General features: G+C 40.4%; 1 protein-coding gene across 16 annotated transcripts in view; it reads right to left on the bottom strand.

Annotated features, from left to right (window-relative positions):
• Window positions 1-25401, bottom strand: part of ARMC2 (armadillo repeat containing 2) — an 89277-nt gene that overhangs the window by 22649 nt on the left and 41227 nt on the right. For 3 of the 16 annotated variants that reach the window (XM_083497649.1, XM_083497645.1, XM_083497646.1), the window contains 6 exons: window positions 17606-17694; window positions 7874-8012; window positions 6160-6416; window positions 5417-5489; window positions 4550-4729; window positions 2403-2602 (listed from right to left, as the gene is read on the bottom strand). In XM_083497649.1, the coding sequence (XP_083353775.1) occupies window positions 2403-2602; window positions 4550-4729; window positions 5417-5489; window positions 6160-6377 (671 nt within the window). In that variant the 5' untranslated portion in view covers window positions 6378-6416; window positions 7874-8012; window positions 17606-17694. Of the gene's footprint in view, window positions 1-2402; window positions 2608-4549; window positions 4730-5416; window positions 5490-6159; window positions 6417-7873; window positions 8013-11585; window positions 12086-16661; window positions 16783-17027; window positions 17091-17605; window positions 17695-20427; window positions 20513-25401 lie in introns of those variants that run through there. The other 13 variants (XM_083497648.1, XM_083497637.1, XM_083497639.1 and 10 more) reach the window with 11 other exon arrangements.

Genomic DNA, 25401 nt, shown 5'->3' with positions numbered 1-25401 from the left:
CAATTATGAAGAACGGTAGATGCAAACCCTTTGCAAGCAAGTATTCACTTGGGGACGAAAACTAATTTCCAGCCTTGCTGCCATACAAAATGAGCAGAATGAAAGCAAATTTGGAAAAGCTCAATACGTTTTTGCAGCCCATGAAATCCGTTATACAAAATATTTTAGTATGAAGGGACATAAATCAGCTTAGGATGAAAATGAAGTATATTCTTTCCTTTATATCTGCCTCCTTCCACCAACTTGCCCTTTTCCTATTAAATTTCAAGTGCCCTATGTTTGGCATCCCACTCTGCATCCATTCCTCATTGCCTTTCAATCTCTTTCCTTTTGTTTGGTCTTTCCAATATACCATAGAATATGCAGACTTGGATTAAGTCCAGGACACAAGCTGTTTTCCAATAGCTACATTCTAAACTGTTAGAAGTGGTTATCAAATTACTTTCTCAGGCTCAGTGTTAAAGAAACTTTAGCTGATAATATTACTCTGAAATATTACTACAAAACATATTGTAATAAACTCAAGTGTACTCAAGCATTAATTCCATCTTATTTTAGAAAAGTGATAACATAGCAACAGCTGGCACAATCGGGTAATCGTTTGGTGGAGGAGAAATTGGGTACAAATTAATTAGACTTTTTTTTACTCCTGGCCTCTTGGAACTGGCAGATTCTTCTGCAGCAACAATTGCATGCATACAGTCCTGATCAATCTTAAGCAGAGCATATGCACTGGCAAGAAAGGCAAAAAGTAGAACTAGTGGCTGATAACCATTGGGGAATTAAGTATCAATGACACCTACTTGAATGGAGACAAAATGAGCATCTCACTAAAGTTAATAGGCCCAAGAACATTAAAAAAAACATTGCCTGGGAAATCATTACAATCATCTAACAAGGGCTCAGAATCCATGTTTTAGGGAATGTAGCAAAAAATCTGCATCCAAATACCCTAGCCACCTTTTAGTTTGTTTTTTGTTTGGAAGCTTCATTAGTTGTCATTATTGTTAAACAAAATAATGTTCCTATAAACAATGCAAACAAATCTAGCTTCAATCTTTGAGAAAGAGGTACAAGAGGCTTAAAATACAGCCTGGACAAGAATGATAGTTTTGACCCTGGGTCCTGTATGTTTAGATCTATAAGGAGTATTTGGAGAGGGGCAGCGATTTGCTGTTGTCAGGCAAAGGGGCATAGGAAGTATTCCTTAATTTTGTAAACAGTTGACTACCAATTTTTAAACATTTTACAATTTACAACAGCAGGAAGCACAAAGTTTGGTGCTACGATTCCTAACACCAATTCAAGAGGAAACCATTTGATCCTTTGGTAGATTAGGAACTAGTTTTCCTTACTGCATCAGGGATAAAGCTAAAAACACTTACCAAGGGGAGAAGCAAGCCAGTGTCTTTTTAGGAAGCTGGCAGTTGAACCAGGAATAAAGAAATACAATAAAATCTAATGAAGATGAAAATTAAGCATACATACACACACATATTTGGGTCGCTTCATTCAAAATCCCTGGGGGGAAATAGTAATATTATTATTGGTGTTGAGTAAAAGACCCCTGGATGGTTAAGTCCAGTCAAATTTGACTATGGGGTGCAGCGCTCACCTCCACTTTCAGACCGTGGGAGCCAGTTTTTGTTCACATAGAGCTTTTCGGGTCACGTGGCAAGCATGACTAAACCGCTTCTGGAGCAACGGGGCACCATGACGGAAGCCAGAGCACACGGAAACACTGTTTACCTTCCCACCACAATGGTACCTATTTATCTACTCACGCTGGTATGCTTTCAAACTGCTGGGTGGTAACATTATTTGAAATATTTGTTTCATTTATAACTATCAGTAACTGGAGAGTTACTAAGGATTCCAAATAGTAGCATATTTTACAGGAGGAATTTGAACACTGTTATCATCTTTAATATGTAAAATCATTTTTTTGCCATGTAGTTGAAAAATAATGTTTTTATTTGGCCTCTAGCATATCTTAATTTTTGAGCTAATTTTTCAGCAATAGCTATGGACCAGATTTAACTATACCATAAATCCTTATTTAATCCTTCTTAAATATATCCATTTTCTTGTGATAACCATCATGACAGCTAACAATGGTATAGTGCCATGAAGCTACCCTCCTGACAGTGATACCACTGTCACCAGGGACACGGGGAAGGGCAGTGAGGTCAGTGAGATCAGTGCTGTGTTGGTGCACTGCTGGACCCAAGATGGCCCTTCTGCATCCAGTGCCATCCTGCACCCTTGCACACACACCCCACCGTAGGCAACAGTGATGCTGATGCCAGTAGCATGGCTCCATGACAGCACTGCAGCACACCAGCTGCTCCCACTTTTAAACGTTTTGTGTGAAAATACCTGAAGTTAAATAAAATACTGACCATTGATTGCTGCACTGAGGTGAAGGCAAAATGTCTGTCATTTGTGGATATACTTCTTCCCCTTCTATCTTATTTTGATGCTCTTTATATGTTAATGGAACACACTTATCCTTAACGGTCAACTGGACAGTCAGGTTTTGACTTTCATCTCTAGTTCCAGAACTATCACACGTGGTAGGATGGTCTTCAAAATTCAGTGTCTTACCTGTTTTAACAAAATGGTTAAAGTGTTCTTATAAAGGAAACATACAGAAAGATGTCCTTAAAAGGACAGCTAGTCTTCTGAAATATTATTATTCACATTGTAATAACTGTCCTTGCTAGCTGGCATTAACTAAAATAAGAGAAATCTGTATAAAAGGAACTGATGCAGGCTGGTATTCTTTCCATCAAAGTTTTTTCTAAAGACACATGAACTCCTAATGACATCCTTATTCATAAGAGCTCAACCTTTCTACTGTATAGAAACTTTTATTCCTAAACTAGGTGAAAATGTTTTATATACTGCAGCATCAGTAGTAAGATAAGGTTAAAGAAGCACACTCAAATTTAATGGTTTTTTCCAAAGCAGTCTCTCTCTAACTTTCTTCCCAAAGGACAAAGCAGTGAAAATATGCTTTCGTCATGGATGCTTTAGCTGAAATAATATTTCTGCACTACAAGGAGGTTGGACTAGATGACCCTCAGGATCCCTTCTAACTCTTCAATTCTATGATCCCGCCCCCTTGATTGAGAAGTAATCCCCTCTATCTTCTTAGATAGTATAGAAATCAAGAACTACATATTGTATCCACCTGTATATAGATGGATGTGCTCCAAGCTAACTATCTGGCATTTCAACCCAACCCAAATCCAACTAAATCTTGCCCCCCCCCCCCGCAAGGGATCATATTTTTTTTAAAAAAGAAACTATTCCAGAGTTTGATGTATCTTCACTGCAGTTGTCTGGATCCTTGGTTAGTTCTATTGGTGAAATGGGAGGAAGGTTACTTTTGGCAATTCTCCACCCCCCTGCATCCCCTGAAAGTCTCTGGAGGGCTCAGGGACTCTCTGGAGCGGTGTGGTGGGGCTACAGGAGGAATTGGTGGAAAACTGTCCTCCCTCCTTTTGATTGTGGGTTCCTCCACTGGACTGAAAGTCTTCCATAGATGGAAGGAACCCATCCATTTGTAGAAGGTTAATTTATGGACTAACTACACGAGAGGATAGCGCCATGATAGTATTCATAACACTGTTTTGTTAAAATTAAATACCAGGCACATGGGGTGGTGAAGAGGATAGTCAACAGAACAGCAAGCGGGGAGGGGGAAGCATGGCTTTCTAAATAGCTCAGTTGGTTAGAGAGGGGTGTTGATAACACCAAGGTTGCAGGTTCGATCCCCATATGGGACAGCTGCATATTCCTGCATTGCAGGAAGTTGGACTAGATGACCCTCAAGGTCCCTTCCTACTCTCCAATTCTATGATTTAAGCCTTCCCTGCCAGCCACAATCTCATTAAAAGTCACACAAACACAGCCAAACTTAGTAACTAGAGGCCCCCCTCCCCAAAATGCTAACTGCCCAAGCATTTATGTTTTGGGAATGTGTGAGCTTTAATGAGATTAAACCTCCCCTCTCCCATGCTGTGAAGCCAATAACTACTGCAGCTCCCCCAGCCTGGCATTTCATTGTAAAAACAACAATTTCTGATCACATCATTAGCATTTTGCACAGTTTGGCCCTTAGGATCCACACCAATGTATGAAAAGACATTTCACTTGGGATGAACTGCAAACTAAATCACTGGACTTTAAGAGAAGGGCCATAGTTCAGAAACAGAGCATCTGAAATGCATGTGGGAGGTTTCAAGTTCAATCACTTGGCATCTCCGGGAAGGGGAGGGAGAGAACCCTGCCTGAAATCCTGGAGAGACAATATAGAGCTAGATGGATCAGTGGTTTGAGTCAGTATAAGGCAGCTTCCTAGGTTCCTATGACCGCAAGCTAGGGCTGCTGGAGCTGAAAATTTTCTGCATCAGCAGTGAGTTGGACTAGGGGACCTTTGAGATGCCTTCAAATTCTATGACTCTATGAAATCCAATTGTTCAGTTAGGCTGACTTTAATATATTTTATAATCTGAGTTCTTAAAAAGGATTAAATAGAAACATTCTTACTCTCATTGGGAAGTAGAATTTTATCTGGGAGAAGGTTTCCATGAGATGCGGTTCTAAACAAACGTGCACGAGCATTGCTGATTCTCCTAATTTCCTCTGAATCTATTGGTGATTTAGGAGGTGAAATATGATGCTCCTCATTATTCCTGGGTGATGACAGCAGCTTTGGCTTCTGTTACAAGAAAAGATCTAATTCAACATACAGCCACTTGTAAGAATCAGAAGATGGCGGTTATTAATATTATGGGTCTTGCCATAATCTATTTATTGACAAATTTCTTCTCATAATAGTTTTCCCTGAGCAAGAGGTTCCACTAATCTTAAGCCAGTCTGTTTACTACTTCATCTTATCTTCCTGGTAAATAATAGGAGCTGACTCTGAGGTCTTAAGTGAATTCACAAAGGAACAAATACTCCAAAGGGTATTCTTGTTACAGATCACTGTAGTGAAATTCCACAAAACTTATTTACACACATTTCCAAAGATGGTTTTGGAAAGAAGGGGGGTGGGGGAAGCAAGACATGGATGCTTCAGTATCAGCCTTTGTAATTTTACTTCCAATGGATAGGACTAGGGATATGCCACAGTTCCACGAGACTGCAAAAAAGCACCGAATGTGGTAGTGGGCACAAATTCACTTTCCCGATAATCTAATTGTAAAAAGCAAGTTCCTCCTGTGCTATGTAAGAAATGCTTGCAGAGACCTAAGGAGCCAGAGAGGCAGCTGAAAAATACCTAAGTGATGGAAAGTGGCCTTAAGTGTCAATCTGCATTAAGTTTGCAGAATGTAGTCTTTCTTGGCACATAATTTTAATGGAGCACAGAATACACAAAGCCCTGCTAAAAGATAATACATACATGGTCCAGTGGGCTTAGACGTGCACAAGAGACAGGCCTTGATTCAACCCATTCAAAGCTGGAAGCATGGAGACTGGAATGAAAAACAGAGCATATTAATGAAATGTGTAGATAACATGTTTTTCTCCACAAAGTACTTTCTATGTGCATACTAATGGAGTGAAAATTCTACCTCTGCCAAATTGCTTTACTGAAAATCGCTTTTTGGAATGCAAAACAAAACACAGGTTAGAGAAGATGTAAAGAAAATAAAGGGGCTAGTTATATGCCATGGTGCCTATTGTACTTACTCAATGGCACAAGCAACAACGCTGCCTTATTCCTAGTCATCCCTCTATGCTGGCTACTGAGCAGCTGTAATGGCAATCCATATTGAGATAGAAGCAATTCCTTTGGGAATGTCAAAATCAACAAGAGCAGGAGATGACACATCCAGAAAGCAAATGAGAGGTGCTTCAGCTTCCTACACATTAAACCTAATAATAGTTTTGGGTTGACAGTGAATACTTCTTTTCCTTTTAAAAGTTGTCAGAAACACTTCAGTTATTTCTAGCCAAACTTCTTATCAGCTACGTCCATACAGAGGAAGCATGTACTCCCTACCAAAATAGATGGACAATTTTATACCTGCATTTTTATACTTCTCTAATTCACCTGAATCAATATTGGTGACAGACACTTATATTTTATCCCCCATTCACATGGAATACAGGGTTATAGCCATTCCCTCCAAAACCCCATACCTAAAAGCAGAAGGTGGTCTATTTTCAGGTGTTCTTGAAGACGCAGATCCAAAAAGCTTCCTTTGCTCCTCCCTTGGTGTGAACGGTCTTTGGGTTCTTAAAATCCTTAGTGTATTTCGTGCTTCATTTATTATCTCAGCACTGGTCTTCTGGACAGCTAATGGGGGCTTATAGAAACCTTCCGAATAGTCTACATTTTTGTTCTTTGTGGGCTTCATTTTTCTGATAGAAATGAGTTTGCAGTAAGTACTCCAACACTGTGCAGAAGAGATAGGAAATATAAAACTTCTAGAAACTTGATTGCAAAGTCAGTATTTCAAGGTTCAGATCACACTCTGATGAACATCTAATCCCTGTGTTTCCCACTGCATTGGTCATTAGTTCATGCTGCTCAGCCATCTGTCTGCACCACAGATTAGCATGGTCAGTCTAGTCTGCATGGCAGCAGAAGCTATTCTGCTGCAGGATTCTCCAGTGCTGCTTTGTTTCTGCTATTATGGATATATTTGTGTTACTTCCTGATACAATTAAAGTAATCAGCAGCACATGCAAGTGCAAATGTGCCCTTAAGGCATCAAGACCATTACGAAATACAGTGGTACCTCGGGTTACATACGCTTCAGGTTACAGACTCCGCTAACCCAGAAATATTACTTCGGGTTAAGAACTTTGCTTCAGGATGAGAACAGAAATCGTGCTCCGGCAGCGCCACGGCAGCGGAAGGCCCCGTTAGCTAAAGTGATGCTTCAGGTTAAGAACAGTTTCAGGTTAAGAACAGACCTCCGGAACGAATTAAGTTCTTAACCCGAGGTACCACTGTAAAACATTATTTCAGACAATCTCTAAATTCACAGAACCTATGCACAGCATAGCCTTGCCCATCAGATATGGCTGCTTTAAATAAATGCCTTTAAAATAATAAATTATTGCTTTCAGAATCTAAAATATTTATTTGCAGTGTTATATGTGGCCCATGGTAAGATGTAAGATGAGCTTAATACACACATGAAGGTAACACTTATGTGATGTTGAAGAGGGCATTTTGTCTACAGTGTATTGTTTATATAGGATGACAAGCTGGATATTGTTTGTCTTTTCAGTGCATTTCTGTAGTAAGGTTTACTGAACATTTTCTTCTTGTTCAGCAAAAAAATCCCCTTGGGGTGTTATTGGGAGCTACTGGTATGCATGTGTGTGGGGTTGTTTTAACAGAGTAGAAGAGCAGTATTTAAACTCTATGGTCTCCTGGAGGACTTCCAACATACATTTAAGGCCATTTTGGAAAGTGTCCTGGATATTCCATCTGAACTATGTCAGAGTATCTCCTGTGTGATTTTCTAACTTCCGTCAGTATACAATTTATAACTTTACATTTTACAACTTCTACCTGCATCATGCATGTGGTAACTGCATTACTGGGGGACAAAGGCAGGCCAGACACACTCAGCTGATGGGCCAGGTGGTTGTGATCCCACTTTCCCACAACTTTAGAGCCGATGTGGATTAGCCCATTCAAAGATGCAGCTTTTGGAACCTGGGAGAGAAAGGCACTCTCAGATACCTCAAGCTTCCTTGCAGTACTGAAGTGCCAATGATTATTATCCTACTGCTTTATTATTAATGGCAAAGAAACAATGGAGAAGTACAGTGAGCACAGAACATCACTTACCAGCGGGAAGGAAGTCACACAAACATATGCACAAAAGATACTCACCAAAGGATTCACTGCTATGCACTTTCAGGGCCAAACACAACAGTTTCCTGACTCCATAGAAAACTTCATTAAATAACCATATAAACACCCACAAGCTGAAGATGTGGTAAATACTACAATGATGATATCACAGCAGGATCTGAATGATAAAAAGAAAACATTTACTGTCAAAACAAACAAGGCAAGTTATCAGTGCTATCTAGGGATTGTTCTAATAGAAAATGTAAACCGAAACGACAGCCAAAAAGAACAAACACTAATATCCTACACAAGACAGATCATCAACTTAAAAAATGCAAGCTCCAGACACTCCATATCTCAATGAAAGATTTCTTCCACATTTATGCAGCTTAAGGCAACATGCCAACTCAATTTATTTGTAGATAACCAACAAAAATCTAACCAGAATATTTATTGTTAATTTGTTGCCTCCGCTGCATACAAAGGCATGGCAGTTTGACTTCTAGAAAAAACTTCTCAGGACTTTGCGTACTGTGCTTCTTTCCAAACCACTTCTTTTTAAGCACAAACTCCACAGCCATTACAGTATTACATTCTTTCAAGGAATCCAAGCTTCTTACTGAACAGTAACTGGGACCTACTTCACACATGCATATACACACTTGATTTCTCTGTACTTCTTTAATTTACACTGGATGACTAGCAGGTGAATGCAGGTTTCTCAAAGAGGTTGGTCTGCTATTATGGCTTTTCTCACTTAGAAATCATTTTAAAAGCTTTTGAGAAACCTTCAACGGAATAGGCTGAAAATAACTGCTCTAAGGTATGCCAATTGGCCTCTGAAATTCAACATGCGGAAAATGCAGCTGGGAAACTACACATTCATTGAACGCTGAGCAAGCTGGAGGGATTTACTGGCAAGAAGAACTTCCTGCCAGACCTTTTCATAACCATAGGCTGTGCCAACAAAGTTTTAAGTCTTTTAAGTTTTTAAGTGTTAAGTTCTTATTTCAGTAGTTACATGGACTTTTCTATAGCGGTTAGATGTATGTATGTATGTATGTATGTATGTTTGTTTGTATGTATGTATGTGGAAATACAATTCAGTATATGGTAACCCAGTTCACACATCAACCATGGCTCAGCATGTGGGCTCATGAAGTGAAGATCACGGCTGCTGTACTCCTCATCCTCCTCATCCAATCCTGCTGCTGCTGCTGTGCTATCTGAGGCTAAGCTATGGTTTGGTTTTGGGCTCATCCATGCTGTCATTTGATGTGGATAGTAAACTTCACATACTTCCATTAATTGTTAGATATCTCACCAAACTACAATACCCAGGGTTTCTTTGAGGAAGTCATGAGAGTTAAAATGATGAGTGAACTATACAAATTTTTAGAGTAGATTAACAAACAAACCAATTTTCTAATCTGGAAAATTGCATCAGATACGTATATTTTTGGTGAGTTGTTTTTGTTTATGTTTCTTTTTTGTTTCTTCTCTTCTATCACAAACTCCAAGCTGGAGTCATGATTTTGGCTTGTAAGTACTAACAGTAGGTTATATTTTAATTAAATAAGTGCTATAATCAAATGATAAATTAAATTTGTGACAGGAATATAAACAGAAACAAAATCTTTCAGTTTCAATTTCTATTATACTCCCTGTTGCACTGTGAAGTTTTAGAACATCTTAACAATTCCTATGTCGCTGGTCTCAGTCTTTGAAGAGTGAGTCATTTCCTTCTACTTTAAAATCCTTACATTTTGCTCTAGAGATATACCATTTATTGGATTTTAATATTTGCTCTCTTTTAATTAAGTAACTGGCAACCTGGGAGACATGAATACATTCTGTACTGCAGCAGAAGCATAGCCCATGACAGGTTCTAATTAAGTTTCAATCAAATCTCCTTTCGATCTTAAATTGTCTGCCTTACAAGTACATTTATGATGGAGGCGTTGATTGCAGAGCCATAGTCAAGCCTGCAAACAGAATTTTATTAAAAAAAAATAAATTCCTGTCTCCTCACTTACCACATTTTGACCAACTCTGCTCATAATGAAAAAGTTATGATTTATTCTTAGGATATGGCATAATTCCCTCAAAAATAATAAAACACACATTATTAAAAACATGCTCCTTCAGCATTCGTGTTTTATGTTTTATTTGAATAATGAAGGAGCCACATATCCTTAATCTGAATGGCATTCCTACACTGGAAGAGCCATCATGTCTTTGAAATAAAAACTAATCTGAATTCTGAGAAGAAAAATAAAAGTTAGCAGCACATCAGAGCTGCTTTCCCCCCAGTGATTCGAAAAGATTAAAAACTCACAAAGAATCGTGCTGATCAGGTCTCGGGAAGGGAATTCAGGAGAGGAAGGAGGAAATTTGTTTTTCTTCTGTTGAAGCCCCCCTAAGGCCGTTGCCAGAGGCATACCTAGGCCCCCTTGTACCCTAGGCAAGGAGCTAATAGTGCTGCCAGCTGGCCAGAAAGGCGGCCCTACAGGCCTGCTATGATGGAGTCAGAGTGGAAGGGTGTGATTTCTACGCCCCCCCCCCCTTGACCTGGGCCCTTGGCAGGGCCAACCTTACCAATACCTAGGTACACCCCTGGCTATCATTGTCTCTATAGCACTAGAGGATTTAAGTTTAAGGCTGCCTGCCTGCCTTGATTTATTCTCAACTCTCTTTTTTTAATAGCAGGGGTGAGGATGCTGGGAAATGTTAGGCGTGTCCCTTTCCCCTTTCATTCTGAAACATACCAGTATAGTCCAAGGAAGGGAGTTTATTTTAACTCTAAAAGCATACACCACCACCCAATTCTAATCTCCCCACCCTCCAGAATACTTACTTTTTATATATTTTAGTGTTTTAGTGTATGCCACTCTAATACCCTTAGGGAGAGAGGGATATAAATGGTTTTAAACAAATAAGTTAATAAATAACTATAAACTGCTATTGAGCATGTCCATTTCTCCTCCTCCTTCCTCTACAAATGGATACAATTGCATTCCTATATCTTGAAAGCAAACATGTGCTTGTTGCACTGTATTTGGAGTGTGTGTTTTAGATTATTACAAACTTCTATATACATTTTTTAAAAATTTGGTTACCCAAGCTAAATGAACAGGCACTCAGTTGCCTAAGTTCACAATAAGTTAGGGACCAATTTAAGATAGCCAGACTACTAAAAAATTATAAGATCATCCTTTTGTCTTCATTTGTCACAGTTTTCCAAACTCTTTTAAATAACAGTTTTCAGGCCTGGTGTAACTTGAGCTATTCAGATTATTCCTGAACCAATCATTGATACTTCAAAGGAATCAGAAGAATCAGTGCAGCTGGCACAACTTCCCCACCACAGTTGTTTTAAATGAATTTAAATGAATTTACTAGCTGGGGCTTTTCACAAGCACCACCCCTGCCTTACACACACAAACACTTCCTGAGCAGAAGCAGCCATATACACATAGGCTAGATAGTGTGGGATAACTTCAATATAGTTATAACAGGAACTCAGCTGCAAATAAATACCACGTGATATAAATAGCTGGCTTCACAATTACTCCTGTTTCTGACCGACACAGCAGCCTTATGCATATTATATTTTTGCACAGGCAAAATGTAGGACATTTATGTATTTGCTATTCACAACCATTCACACAACAAGCTGATTCTAGAGAGAACCGAGTGGGTACCAGCGTGGTTCTTCTTGTCTTTAAGGCTACATTTTCTACATATTTACCTATTTAACTTTCCGTATCTTCTAGGAATAGATGCATTTCTAACCACCACCACCAAACCTCAATCCCAATCCAAGGCTTGAGTGCAGGTGGGCACCCATGATGCCACCCGCCAAGAGGGTTGGCAGCCCAGGAAAAGTCCAGTAACTCACTCAGACAGACGGACGGAGGTATATAGAGGGAGAATTTAGGCAGTCAGGCCAGGAAGTCCTTAGCAGTTCCTGCTCCAGGCGGCATCCTGTTCCCTGGGAACCGACCAGGTAGCCTCGGTCACCATAGCAACCACGCGCGCGCGCGCGCAGAAGCCCTACTTAGCTGCCCCCTTCCTCCGACCCTCCACACCTTGGGCTCCCCGTGTCCTCCAAGCTACTGAAGGGAAGAAATGTATCCGAGATCCTGCGAGGAAAGGCCGGTCGCCGCGGCAGCCGCTGCTGCTTTTTCTGCTCCCGTCGCAGCCGGTGCACCGTAAGAGTGGGCAGCGGGCGCCTCCGTCGTCGGTACTGGGCATGCTCGGAAGAACGGCGCATGCTCTATAGCAGCGGTCGAAGCCTTTGCCCTTATCCCCCCTCGAGCTACTTCCGCGTTGTAGTTTTTTTAATACGGCAACCTGTCCCGAAATGTTGGCGGGCGAGCAGGCGGGAAAGGCGGGGCTGTTCTGCCGCAAAAACGACATCGTAGTATTCGTCCATGCTAACTGTGCTAGGTGGGAAGTCATTTATTAGCCCTCAAGTTTAAATAGGCCTAATGGACCTAAATAGGACCTAATAGTCAGGGGTCCCTTTACCTTTAAATAGGCACCACATTGCCGCTGGTTCTGCTGAAGTGTTCTCTGGCAGCATAGTTACTCTGCCCGGTATCGGGTTACAAAGTCAGCTCTGTGCCCACGCCTTACATCAGTTCACTAGGGGTTTCCACAGCGATGCCTTGACCGGCGCAACAGACTTTAGCCCCATCTTAATTGCACTAGTTTGTTTTTATTCCTTGCTCACTATAACTGCAACACCCTTATATGTAACATCACGACTACTTTTTCTACCTGTGTGTCGTCTCTAAGATTTATATGTTACATATTGCTTCATTTATATATATTTATGTCAGCAACCCTGTCACTCAGCCTAAATAATAGAATTGCAGGGACCTCAAAAAATAATCTAATCCACACCCTAAATCTTTGAAACCATGTTGATCTACAGATTATATTATATTATATTATATTATATTATATTATATTATATTATATTATATTATAGCAGCAGCTGCAGATCTGGCAAGGGCTCTAGATCATTAGTGGGCTTGCTAAAATAAAAGGGGTATTTCAAGATGGGCATTTATTGCAGAACCTGTGCTTCTAGACAGGGTTTTGGTTCTAGATTGTGCTGGAGTAGGTAGGGCTTTGGTTTAATCCAGCAGGACTCAGTTTACATTCTTATAAGCAGACAATGAATAGGATTACATTGCAAATTCCAATGAGCTCAGTAGGACTTCTTAGTAAAATTGTGCTGTACAAGACTTTCCTGCCCTATTTTGACCAGCTTTTAGTCTAAGTAATGCAGAAAATTAATCAAGCTCACTTTTTTTTTACTTTTCTCCCCAAACAACTCGTTTTAGCAATGGTCCTTTCCGGGCCCCTTGCTTTGTATTTCTATTTGCTTTTCTTCCACAGTCAGATTCCAAAACATATAAAAGCTGAGGCATTTATAAAGAGGTTCCATTATGACCTTACTGACATTTATTTCATACATGTAAAGACCTAAGGCAAGTGTGCCTGTCATGCTCACCAGAAGATCCCAAAAAGCCCTTTGGAGTCCATCAGTGTCCATAAGCATCTGAGTGTGAATCACATTAATAGACCTCCCATGGATTCAGAGGGGAAATGCAAGTCTAGATTTCAACCGGAAGTGGTTCAATCATAATAATGCAAAATCCCCCATTTTCAGATTACTATCTTCCTGTGTGGCCAAGAAACAACTATCAGGTGTATCTTGCTTTATGTGTTGGGCTAAAGACATGTTGGAATAGCTCAGGATTGTAATGGCGCCCATAAAGACCAGAGCCATCAAGGACCTGGTGACCTTAGCATGAAAACTAGGTTCCCCCCAGCGCAGAACAACCATCCTGGGAATCTTCAACACCATATCCAATACCGCCTCTGTCAGGTGATTCACCAGCAGAATTTTTAATCTGTCCTGGTCACTCAACACAAGATACATATACTCTATACTGCACTCAAACAGACAAGAAGCCTGAAGACAGTGAGACTTCAGAAACCCTCCATCGCCGCCGCCAGTTCTGACTCTATTCTGGTACTGAACTGAGCACTTAAGTAGGAGGGCATAACTAGGAGAAACTATACCTTCAGCTCGTCAAGCCACCTTTCAGTTATACAAGCCAGGTCAGCCTTTTTATCCATCATGGAATCATGGGTGAATGAGATTTTGTTAGGAACCGACTTTGCATTTAATAGCAGCACCAGCAGACTGCAATGCAAAGATGTAAGGAAATCACAAACCATCGGTTGAGAAAGAAACTGAATAAGTGAATAAGCATAAAGCTCACTTGGCACCATCATTACATATCTTTAGGTGCCAGAGCTGTTCAGCAGCCAAAATTACTCCCTCAGAAGGTGGTGCTCTTCTTCATGGGAGGTTTTAAAGCAGAGGTTGGATGGCCATCTGTCATGGATGCTTTAGTTAAGATTCCTGCATTGAAAGGAATCAGACTAAATGACCATCTGAGTCCCAATTCTTCAGTTCTATGATTCTATGAAAAACTTTCCTCTATAACCATGTCTTTGGCCTTTAACTATTTGTGGCCTTTTAGAATTGGTTGGCATGCTTTTAATGTATTTCACACACCCCCTCCAGTTTTACTGTATTGTGGAGGGTTTTGCTTCCCTGTTGGTTATAAGTCACTTAGGGCTGCCCTGGGCAAGATAAAACACAGTGGGGAGGAGCCTAGAGAGAGACAGAGGAAAACTAGAAAGTAACACTTCTTAACAAAAATTTACAAGTCTCGGTATAAGGCAACCCCTTACACAGAAAGTGATGAAACGACAACTACTTGCCGTATTTTTCGCCCTATAAGACGCACTTTTTCCCCTCCAAAAATGAAGGGGAAATGTGTGTGCGTCTTATGGGGCGAATGCAGGCTTTCGCTGAAGCCTGGAGAGCGAGGGGGGTCGGTACGCACCGACCCCTCTCGCTCTCCAGGCTTCAGGAAGCTATCCGCTAGCTGTGGGAGACCCAGCTCTCCCAGGGCTAGCGGAGAGCTTGCCTGCACCCAGAAGCTTGGGGCGCGCTGAGCTCCGCACGCCCCAAGCTTCGGGATTAGCGCAGCAGTCCGCTAGCCCTGGGAGAGCCGCGCGGATCTCCCACGACCAGCGGAGACCTTGCCGGCACCCAGAAGCTTGGGGCGTGCTGAGCTCCGCACGCCCCAAGCTTCGGGATTAGCGCAGCGCACCTGGGGGGGAAATAAAAAATTTTTTCCTTTATTTCCCCCCCAAAAAACTAGGTGCGTCCTATGGGCCGGTGCGTCTTATGGGGTGAAAAATACGGTAATTGGAAAAACATCACATCACAAGTCCTATTCCCCTTACGCTTGACTCTCCAGCCTTTTTAATCCTAACCAACCTAAACCTAAGAACATAAGAAGAGCCTGCTGGATCAGGCAAATTGCATATATAGTCCACCACCTGGTTCTCTCACAGAGATAATTATAAACATAAGGACACAAGAAGAACCTGATGGATCAAGCCAAAGGCCCATATAGTCCAGCATCCTGTTCTCAGTAGCCAACAAGGTGCCTGTGGAAAATCTACTTTCTCCATGCCATGCATAATTTTATAAACTTCTATCATGCCACTCTTGCTCACCTTTTCTTTAAAATTAAGAAGTTCCAAATGCTGCAACCTTTTCTCTTAGGGGAGTTGCTCCAGACCCTTATCATTATGGCTGCCCATTTCTGAACCCCTTCCAACTCTACAATAAAGTAGAGGTAAAATTTCTGCTGTACCCCAAAGGGGGAAATTGGGGGAAATTGGCCAGCCCATCCCTGGAAGCGCTACAAAACCTGAAAAGTTAGCTTGATCAACAACTATGGTGGGACAAAAAGAAAGAAGAAAGTATGGTGGGGCAATGGCAATTCAACAATACTGTTTCCAGAACTTAAAAAAGTTCTGTCTTTTTTAGCACCTAAGCCTTCAGTCCTAAACAACCTACTTGGGTGTAAATTCCACTAAACGAAATGAAGAGTTTCTTCCAAGTACTGAAATTAGGAGACGTTTTCCCTGTTGGCTATGTAGTGTCACCAAGTTCACAAAGAGAAATATATTATTTTTCTGTATATTTAAGATTCTTCTCATCTGTATTCCTCCTTGAAAAAAGGAAAAGAAGGAAGAAAATTTTCCTGTGCAGGCAGACACCACAAAGGAAATCAAACTCCATCTGCAATGAACTAATTTTTCTTGGTGCTCCATTGTTCTCTGGTCCCCCTCTTGGTTTAAGAATCAAAAGGCAAAAATATTTCCAAAAGTCATTTTCTGACACATAATGGACAATTAATTGTTCTCTCTGGCTTTCTCCCCAGAACCTTTCCTTTACCTATATAGCATCCAGTCAAAACCTCTGGATCTAGTTCCATGATGCTGGCAAAATAATGAGCATGAACCTTTTCCCTATGATTATCATAATCTAACATTTCTTTGAGCCACTTTTGTATAAAAGTCACTAAGCTTTCTTGGCTCCTTCTGTAACTCTTTTCATATGCACATTATTTTTATTCTCCCCATTCTCTAGGTTGTCAAGTTCAAGAGTTAATTTTTATTCCACTGCTTTGTTTCCCTTTGTAATTCTTATTTGCCATGTCTTAATGGTTGAAATCCCTTGCACCTCATTCTTTTAATTTATAAAAAAAGGTTCCTTCTTCAAATACACATACTTTCGTCATCCATCTACTATATCTAGAACAGACTACATTAGGATGTGTCATCAAACCAAGTAACATACACTAGGATCTGGGACTTATGGAATGCTGCAAAGGAAAAAGTCTTTCTAGAAAATGTAATTTCTCCTTAAACTCACCCTGAACAATGGCTTCAGCACAGTTACAAACTAGTGTGTCATCATGCTAATGGAGGCGTGAGTCAAAAAAGAAACTAAAATCTGTGGTGGCTGTTCCTATAGCATACATTGAAAGAGACATCTGAAAAATAGTGAGAAAGACTTGGAATCACAATTTTCATTTATAAATACATAATCCCTGGATGGCTTACAAACAAGGCAATATTAAAAATTATACAGCATGATAATGAAAATCAACAATAAGCAGTAAAAGGCAGCAAAAAATGTTAAATAGAAAACCTTGCAACAGTGACAGTATAAACAGTTTACAGCACAGACTCAAAACACAATGAAAAGATATGGGTGAATGAAAGGTTATTCACTTACAAAAAAACCCCCACACTCAACAATACAGAAGGCTCTGGGCAACCTATTCCATATCTGGGGTTCCTGTACCAAAGGCAATGAGGGAGGAAATTTAGGGTCTGGGCAGTGTGTAGTATATAAAAAGGTAAAGGTACCCCTGCCTGTTCGGGCCAGTCTTGCCAGACTCTAGGGTTGTGCGCTCACCTCACTCTATAGGCCGGGAGCCAGCGCTGTCCGCAGACACTTCCGGGTCACGTGACCAGCGTGACAAGCTGCATCTGGCGAGCCAGCGCAGCACACGGAACGCCGTTTACCTTCCCGCTGGTAAGCGGTCCCTATTTATCTACTTGCACCCGGGGGTGCTTTCAAACTGCTAGGTTGGCAGGCGCTGGGACCGAACGATATAAGTTGCATTTAATCATGATTTACCATTCCTATGTTAAAGACAGTTTATCTTGTCCACTATACATAATCAGGAGCATAGTGTGAGATAGTATATAATCATTGCCCCAATCTCAACAAATCCAGTAAGAAAAACTCATGCCTAGACGTAGTGTCCCAGCTAATGTAGATACAGATGTGCATCTGGATAAACTTACCCTCTGCATCACAATGTTCACACAGGCCTCATTGAATTGGCTGGATTTATATTTTGATGTCCATGAAAATACTCTCCATGTGGGATAACCTGTGGTTACAAACAATTTATTGTCTACAGTTAGATCTGTGTAAGGTTCATGCCATTAAAAAATGTACTACAGTGGTACCTCGGGTTACATACGCTTCAGGTTACAGACTCCGCTAACCCAGAAATAGTACCTCAGGTTAAGAACTTTGCTTCAGGATGAGAACAGAAATTGTGCTCCGGCGGCGCAGCAGCAGCAGGAGGCCCCATTAGCTAAAGTGGTGCTTCAGGTTAATAACAGTTTCAGGTTAAGAACGGACCTCCGGAACGAATTAAGTACTTAACCTGAGGTACCACTGTACATTTAAGGCTGATTGTTTTCAAAATCACCATAGATTTTGCAAAATTCTGTAGTTTACCCAATGACACAAAATATCAGTTGGCTCTGAAAATGTCCTTGAGTGAAATAAGGGTCTAGACTAGTGGTTCTCAATTAGCTAAGTACTGCGGACCCCATTTTTCAAAAGCCAAGTCATGGACCCCCTACTTTTTGAAAATTTTGATATCTCTATGGAATTTTTAATGTGAATGGTGTCACGGACCCCCTGGTGTCCGCAAACCACCAATTGGGAACCACTGGTCTAGATAATAATAATTCTTAGTACAGGTGGCAACCATTTTGTGTGTGTTCAACCGACCGCTGATGGGTGGGTCATTTTGGACCCAGAGGAGGGCAGAACGGGGGCATAATGGGGTGTAACAGGGTGGGGTGGGCTTATGCATGTTCTGCTGATACACACAGAGAACAAAAATCCCGCACCTACATAAGCAGCTTTATGATGTTGCAAAAGCTATCTGAGCTAACTCTGGCTTCATCCAAAGAACAAAACCTTCAGCTTCACTACCTAGGTCAAAAGGAGAAAACTTCCCCAGATTAAGGTCTGAATTGATAACATAAGAACATGAGTTATATTGTCAGACCATATCAAGCTCAGTATTGACTGGCGGAAGCTCCCTTGAGTTTCAGACAGCAGTCTTTCTAGCCCTACCTGAAGATGCCAGGGATTGAACCTGGAAGCTTTTGCATGCAGTCCATGTGGTCTGCCACTAAGCAACACCTACATATAGGTAAATGTAAAATGATGTTTACGGGGGCAAACATCTTCAGATATACACTGATGAGGTCTGAGCCAAAGGCATGTGGTTGGTTGCTGAAACAGGATACTGGATTAGATAGGCCTTTGCACCTTTTTTATTCCCCTTAGATGTTTCACTTAACATCTAAGAACTCAATAGTTTCCTCACAATTTTGGGTCATTTTGACTGAACTTAGTAAAGGTATTGCCCTGCTATAAATGTTGGATCTAAAAAGGTGACTCCCTGTAATCTACAATCTGAGCCAACCAAGAAGTCCCAATAGACAACAGAGTTCTGAACCCTGCCAATGGAAATAAACAACCCCCACTTTCAATCTTATAGTTTACTATGAAAAACCAACAGTTTCTGTCACTTTGAAAAGTATTTTCAATAAACAATTGTTGAGATTGATTACATGCCTCAACTTTGCTTTGACTATTAATCAATCTCAGCTGCTGTATATTACTTTAGGAATTACAAGTGTTAAAGATTATCCCATTAAAAAGTGCTCCTGAAAACTTTGAATACTACTTTAGAATCATCATTCATTTTGAAAGGCTTCCTTGCCTTGCACTATACAAAGCTTTCCCTGACAGAAGTGCCTTCAGTGTAGGACATATGTGAGAGTGTAATATTTTTGTATTTATTACTTTTAAAATTTATATCCTGCCTTTTAGATCATTTCTCACAAAGTGGCAAACAAGAACGTAAAGTCAAACAAGCAAATAACAATAATATATGAAACATTCAAATCACACACACAAAAATACTAATGGATAAAATAATAAAAACCAACAATTAGTAAAAAATTGAGCCAATGCAAGGTTACTGAGATAGAGACAATCCCAACAGCAGAGAATAATCCCTCCAAATTAGTTGTCCTTCAAGAAAAAGTCTACCAAAAAGGGGGGGGGGGACACAAGTCTCCTAATATTTCTGGAAAGTCTGCAGTATTGCAGTCTGAAAGAACCCAATTAACAACGAGTTCCATAGCTGGGGGGCTACCACGGAAAATGCCCTGTGACTTATACCCTCTGGTTTTATTACTTCTGGTGGTAGGTAAATCAGAAGAGTCTCCATTGTTGACCTCAGACTGCCGGCATATTGATTTGGGTGCAGGCTGTTCTTTAAATAGCTTTGACCCAAAACATGTACAGCTTCAAAAAACATAACCAGCACTTTTATTAAAGCATGGCAATGCTACGTTAATCAGTATAGCTGGTACAGTAATGGTGCCACATGCTGTGACCGTCTAGGTCCCAACAGAACTCATGCAGCTGAAATTGGATCTGCTGAATTTTCTTAACCATTTTAAAATGTGGCCCCATGCACAGTTCATTGCAGTGGTCCAATCTGGATAACTGAGGAAGGGTTTGGCCTCTCCAGATACAGTTGCACCTGGCATACCAGCCTAAGTTGGTAAAACTGCCACCAACTGAGCTTCTCTAGTTAGCACTGGATCCAGGAAAACACCTTTGTGCAATTGGTCCTTCAGAGGGAGCATAATCCTACCTAGCAACAACTATAGATATTGTATTATTTATATGATGTTAGCTGCTCTAAGCCCAGCTCCGGCCGGGGAGGCCGGGGTACAAATAAAAATTGATGATGATGACGATGATGATCATGAAACAATCTGCTACACTACTGCTCTTTTACCTGGCTGCAAGCTCAGTTTTCTGACTCTCATGCATTCCAGAACTACCTCCAAACACTGGTTTTGGATTTTATTAGCTTCCCCTCCCTGGAATCAGAAGATGGAAACAAGAAGTAGAGCAGAGTATCATCCTGATACTGGTGATGCTGCAACCCAAACATCTGGACAACTTGCCCCAGCAGTTTCATAGGTAAATATTGCACATTGCACATGTGTATAAGTGCTAGGAAACCACAAATGGCCATGGTTCCCTAATGCATGCACACTATATGGAAACAGAAATGTTCTTGTCTTTATATTTCCTACATTGTTTCCTACACAGAAGGTTCTTCTGTGTAAAAAAATTATAAGAAATGAAGCAGCTTTTAGGACTAGTGAAATGTTCAAGTGTTCCCCAAACGATCTCTGCTCCCTACCTTGTACCCTTTTCAGACCTTTTTGTGTACAAGAACCTCATACAATTACGGAGCAGGAAGCTTTATCTTTCCCCCATACCTCATTATATGGCACCCTCTGGCTCACCTAGTAGAGGTGCTAAATCACTGGATTTTGGATATGGGGATGAGCACCGAACCCAACAGTCGAATTTGACTGGACTTAACCATGCAGGGATCCTTTACAATTGCTTATAACCCATCTTTCTACTGGAAAATATCCCAAGTGGCTGGCAAAAACGAACTATCCAATTAAAATGGTGCATGTGAACATACAATGGCAGCCAGGTCAATCATAAAATTTAAAATTCAAGTATATCAGATAAGATTTCATTGTTAAAGACACGAAATAAAAGTGGCAAGGATACCACTCAAGTTAAGAAAAGTCTTTGGTAATATCATAATATAATAAAATAAAGATGACAAAAATGATGTAAGGATTATTTGTGGTTGTGTTTTATTTTTATTGTATTTTATATTTATTTTTAAGGCAATGACTCCCATCACATAATCTTTTGATTATCATCACTCTATATTTAGAGTGAGACCATATGGTTACTAGCTGATGAATCCAGTCCTCATCTACTCATTTTGTAGATCTTCGTGTATTTTCCTAATGACAGGGGTGGGGTGAGGGATGCATTTACTGACAAAGAAGACAGGCTGAGAATAACTATTTTTAGCAACCACTTCAAGTGCAGTGGACAAATCAAGTAGGTAACCTGCCATGGCAAATTTTACGGTGAGACAAGAGCAGTTACTGTAGTCAGAGAATGAGGACAGGACGGTGGGAACATTTATTTGCCTTTTCTGAAGTTATCACTTGCTGCAAGGCAAAGATGTTGAAGTATAAAGTTTGCTCTCAGGCAATTCCTTAGTGCTTGCTTATGGAGATTTTTAAAAAAAAATACAACCAGAACAGTCAGTCCTGCTAGATGCCACCATGCAATATAAACAGATATCTGTTGTTAAACAGCCTTGTCAAAAATTAATAAAGTGTGGGCCATTTAAAAAAGAAGTTGCATGGTGAAAGGCAGGTTACATGTTATTTGGAGAAACCAACGTAGTCCCATGGCATTATTATCTTCAATGATTTGCTGAAATTCTTAACAATATGTTGCTTAGTTTGGCTGTTTGCAAATAGTACATATTACGTTTTTTTAAATAACCAGGGCAAATATATGGAATATTGATGCCCTATGCTGCTCCTGTTAAAAGCTCCCTCATAGTGTTAATTGTTCCTACTGCACTCTAATATCTATTTTTCAAATAATAACTAATTTTAAAATATAATCAGCACCAATTGCTCTCAGTAGTCCTAGATGAATGGCTTGCCATCTCTAATCTCACATTCTTTCCCCACTGCTCCAAGACCACCAAACTACACTTTGGCAGGTGGTAGGGAGCATGGTTTATACGGGGAGGGAGGTGGGTGGGCTTCGGCACAAACCTACTGGGGAGGCATCAAAATTCACTAATGGAAGGAATGTTGGTGAGTAGCAAGGCACCCCCAGAGGCTGCAGGTTTCCTTATGATTGTGTGTGGCCTGTAGGTTGCCACATGCGTGTTAGTCCATGGCAACCTTTGCTAACACACCGGGTAACCTACCACCAGTTCAAGCTGGAATTCTGCAATTTGGAATTCAAACTAGAATCCTGACCTTCCAGAACCAGAAAAATATAATACTGTAGTATACAAAAGCTTAAAGTACTTTCACATTAAAAGTAACAGCCCAAACCAAACCAAATCTTTTTGATTTCTGCAACCAGCATAGTCACTAAATTGCTGGAAATGCCATTTTTTAAAAGGCAGTAATAGAAGTGGCAAAATATTAAAGCCTGTGCATTATGGAAGAAGCAGGCTCTTCAAATGTCTCTGTGGTTTGTATAATTTCTAAAAGTGGAGATGTGAACTGCTTTGATGGAGAGATAATGTAAATGGAAGCAGCATATGTTTCAGTTAAACTGAAGGACTGGTGCCAGGGAAGGGTAAAGTATTTATCTAAACTAAATGTCAAAGTAGTTATTTTTAAATGCAATTTAATTTGATTTTTATTTTTTTACTGAAGCCAAAAGGGCACCTCAACTATTTTTACTCTTACCTATTATGCCGTTCCATGAATAAATCATCTCTGTAGGGTGCTAGAAGAAGATGCTTTTAGTTCAAAATGAAGCACAAAGGTTATTATTTTGAGCTCTTTGTCTTGAAAATGGTTGGAGAAAGAAATAAAAGCCTTTCTCCAATCACAGGATTGTCAGGTAGAAGAAATGTTTGTTCATGTGGCTTTAGTGACATTTTTGGTATTTTAAGTCTCCCACTAGCAAGAGCTGTGTCTCCCAGACTTCTGATGGCTTAAGGGACATTTCTTTTTGCAATTAACACAGAAGGCCCGTGTACACTCAAAAATGTCTACTAGGGAATCCATTCCTGATCTTTTTGCAGGAATCATTCTTGCCTTCTGAGAGGACTCATGCAGTGTACAGTATGGTGGCCTGCAGCAGGCAGAGTTTTGGACTAGGGAGACCTAGGTTCAAATCCCCACTCAGCTATAATGTTCACTGAGTCACCCTGGGCCAGTCACAGTCTTGCAGACTAACTGCACTCACTGCGTTATGTTAAGGATTCAGCGAGGGAGAGAACTTGCCCTGAACTTGTTGGAGCAAGGATAAAATTAAGGTGTAATGAGCCAGTGTGGTGTAGTGGTTAAGAGCGGTAGTCTCGTAATCTGGGGAACCGGGTTCGCATCTCCGCTCCTCCACATGCAGCTGCTGGGTGACCTTGGGCCAGTCACACTTCTTTGAAGTCTCTCAGCCCCACTCACCTCACAGAGTGTTTGTTGTGGGGGAGGAAGGGAAAGGAGAATGTTAGCCGCTTTGAGACTCCTTAAAGGGAGTGAAAGGCGGGATATCAAATCCAAACAGATATGAATTTCGCTGGCTGGCTGGCTGCGGCAAGCTACAATCTCCCATTCTTAAGCTACCTCACAAAACATAAAAAGTCTAGCCTATGAGAAGATACCTATGGTACGCCTGCAAGCAGGACCTGAGCACAACATCATTCTGCTGGAACTTGCAGTTCCCAGAAACTGACATTCAGAGGCACACTACCTCTGACACTGGAGGTAGAACTTAACCATCATGGGCCATTGATAGCAGCCTTTTCCTTCATGTATCTGTCTATAACCCTTTTTAAAAGGCATCTTCTGAGAGCAAATTCCAAACTTTAACTATGTGCTTTGGGTGAAGTGTTGTGAGGATAAAGGGGGGTTTAAAAAGACAATTCACATATTTCAGGCTCTTTGGATGATTTAAATACGTATGCAATTAATACATAAAAATGGTGAAAAATTAATTGACTCATGTACATGCCACTAGCATATAGAATGAAGATTTGCAATGTTCTTCCAACAGTAAGCAATGCTGTGTCCAGAATAAGATAATCAGTTATGTAACTGCTGGTTATACCTTATTCCAAGTATTAAAATATGGGATCTGCTTCGCATTTGGCATATAGTTTGGTTCATGTCTGATCATACTTGACATAAAAACTGTGGTACAGTATTTATGATATCTCTTCTATGCCAGCTAAATGATGCTGTCTACCAAATGCACACAAAACTGTATTGCAGAAAAACAAAAATTAGCAAATTGAAGAAACAGCCATCAAGCTTAATGGGTTTTCTGCATGGTTTTAAGTGCTGAAGAAATTGCCTATTTCTGCCATATAACTGTCATTTATTTATAAAGACTGAGACCCAAATTTCATTCCAAAATGTTCAGTTCCTGCCTTTCTTATGAATTAAATGCAGTCTATTGTACCATGAATCCGCAATGGCGAACAGAGGCTACTTTGTTGCTGTTGTTGTTTAGAGAGTATACTTTTAAAACACCAGTGTAGCCACACAATGAATATTATAGAGAACTCCATGCAAAACATTACAAGACTATTACATATACCAAATATGGCAAAAGTAATACAAGGACCTTTCTTTAATATACTGCCTTATTGGCACACTACAGCTGCAAAAACACTGAATAAAAGGCAAGTCTCATGAATATAACAAAAAGTTATAAGACAGAATCAGATATAGCAGTCATAAAAACACAAAAAGATAGTGTTTTTGGCATGATAGGCCCAAACTCACAAATCACATAAAAAAATTACTATATTGTGTGGTTTCTACAAATTTGCAGGCAGTGCCGGGTATTTGATGCTACTAATAAATAAATTGAGCCTCCATGTTTAGTGGCAGTATAGCTCAGATATCAATAGTTATTTATATATTTGCATATATTGTTTATTCAATTTTGCAAATCGGCACCATATTTTCTGCTTTTTGTTGGTGCTGCATTCTGCTTGAGCGGGGCAATTCTTGACTTGAATGTCCACTAAGTCTTCCATGACAGTAATGGAGGTCAAGCTTTTTTATCCACTATTAGAGATCTTCTACTTCAGTGTTTCCCAACCTTTTTTTGGGCAAAGGCACACTTGTTTGATGAAAAAAATCTCGAGGCACACCACCATTACAGCCCCGTGACGTCA

This window comes from Podarcis liolepis, assembly GCF_965112155.1.
Source record: "Podarcis liolepis genome assembly, chromosome: 3".
Taxonomy (NCBI): domain Eukaryota; kingdom Metazoa; phylum Chordata; class Lepidosauria; order Squamata; family Lacertidae; genus Podarcis; species Podarcis liolepis.
Note: the sequence above shows the minus strand (reverse complement) of the source record. Positions and strands in the feature narration are given on the sequence as shown.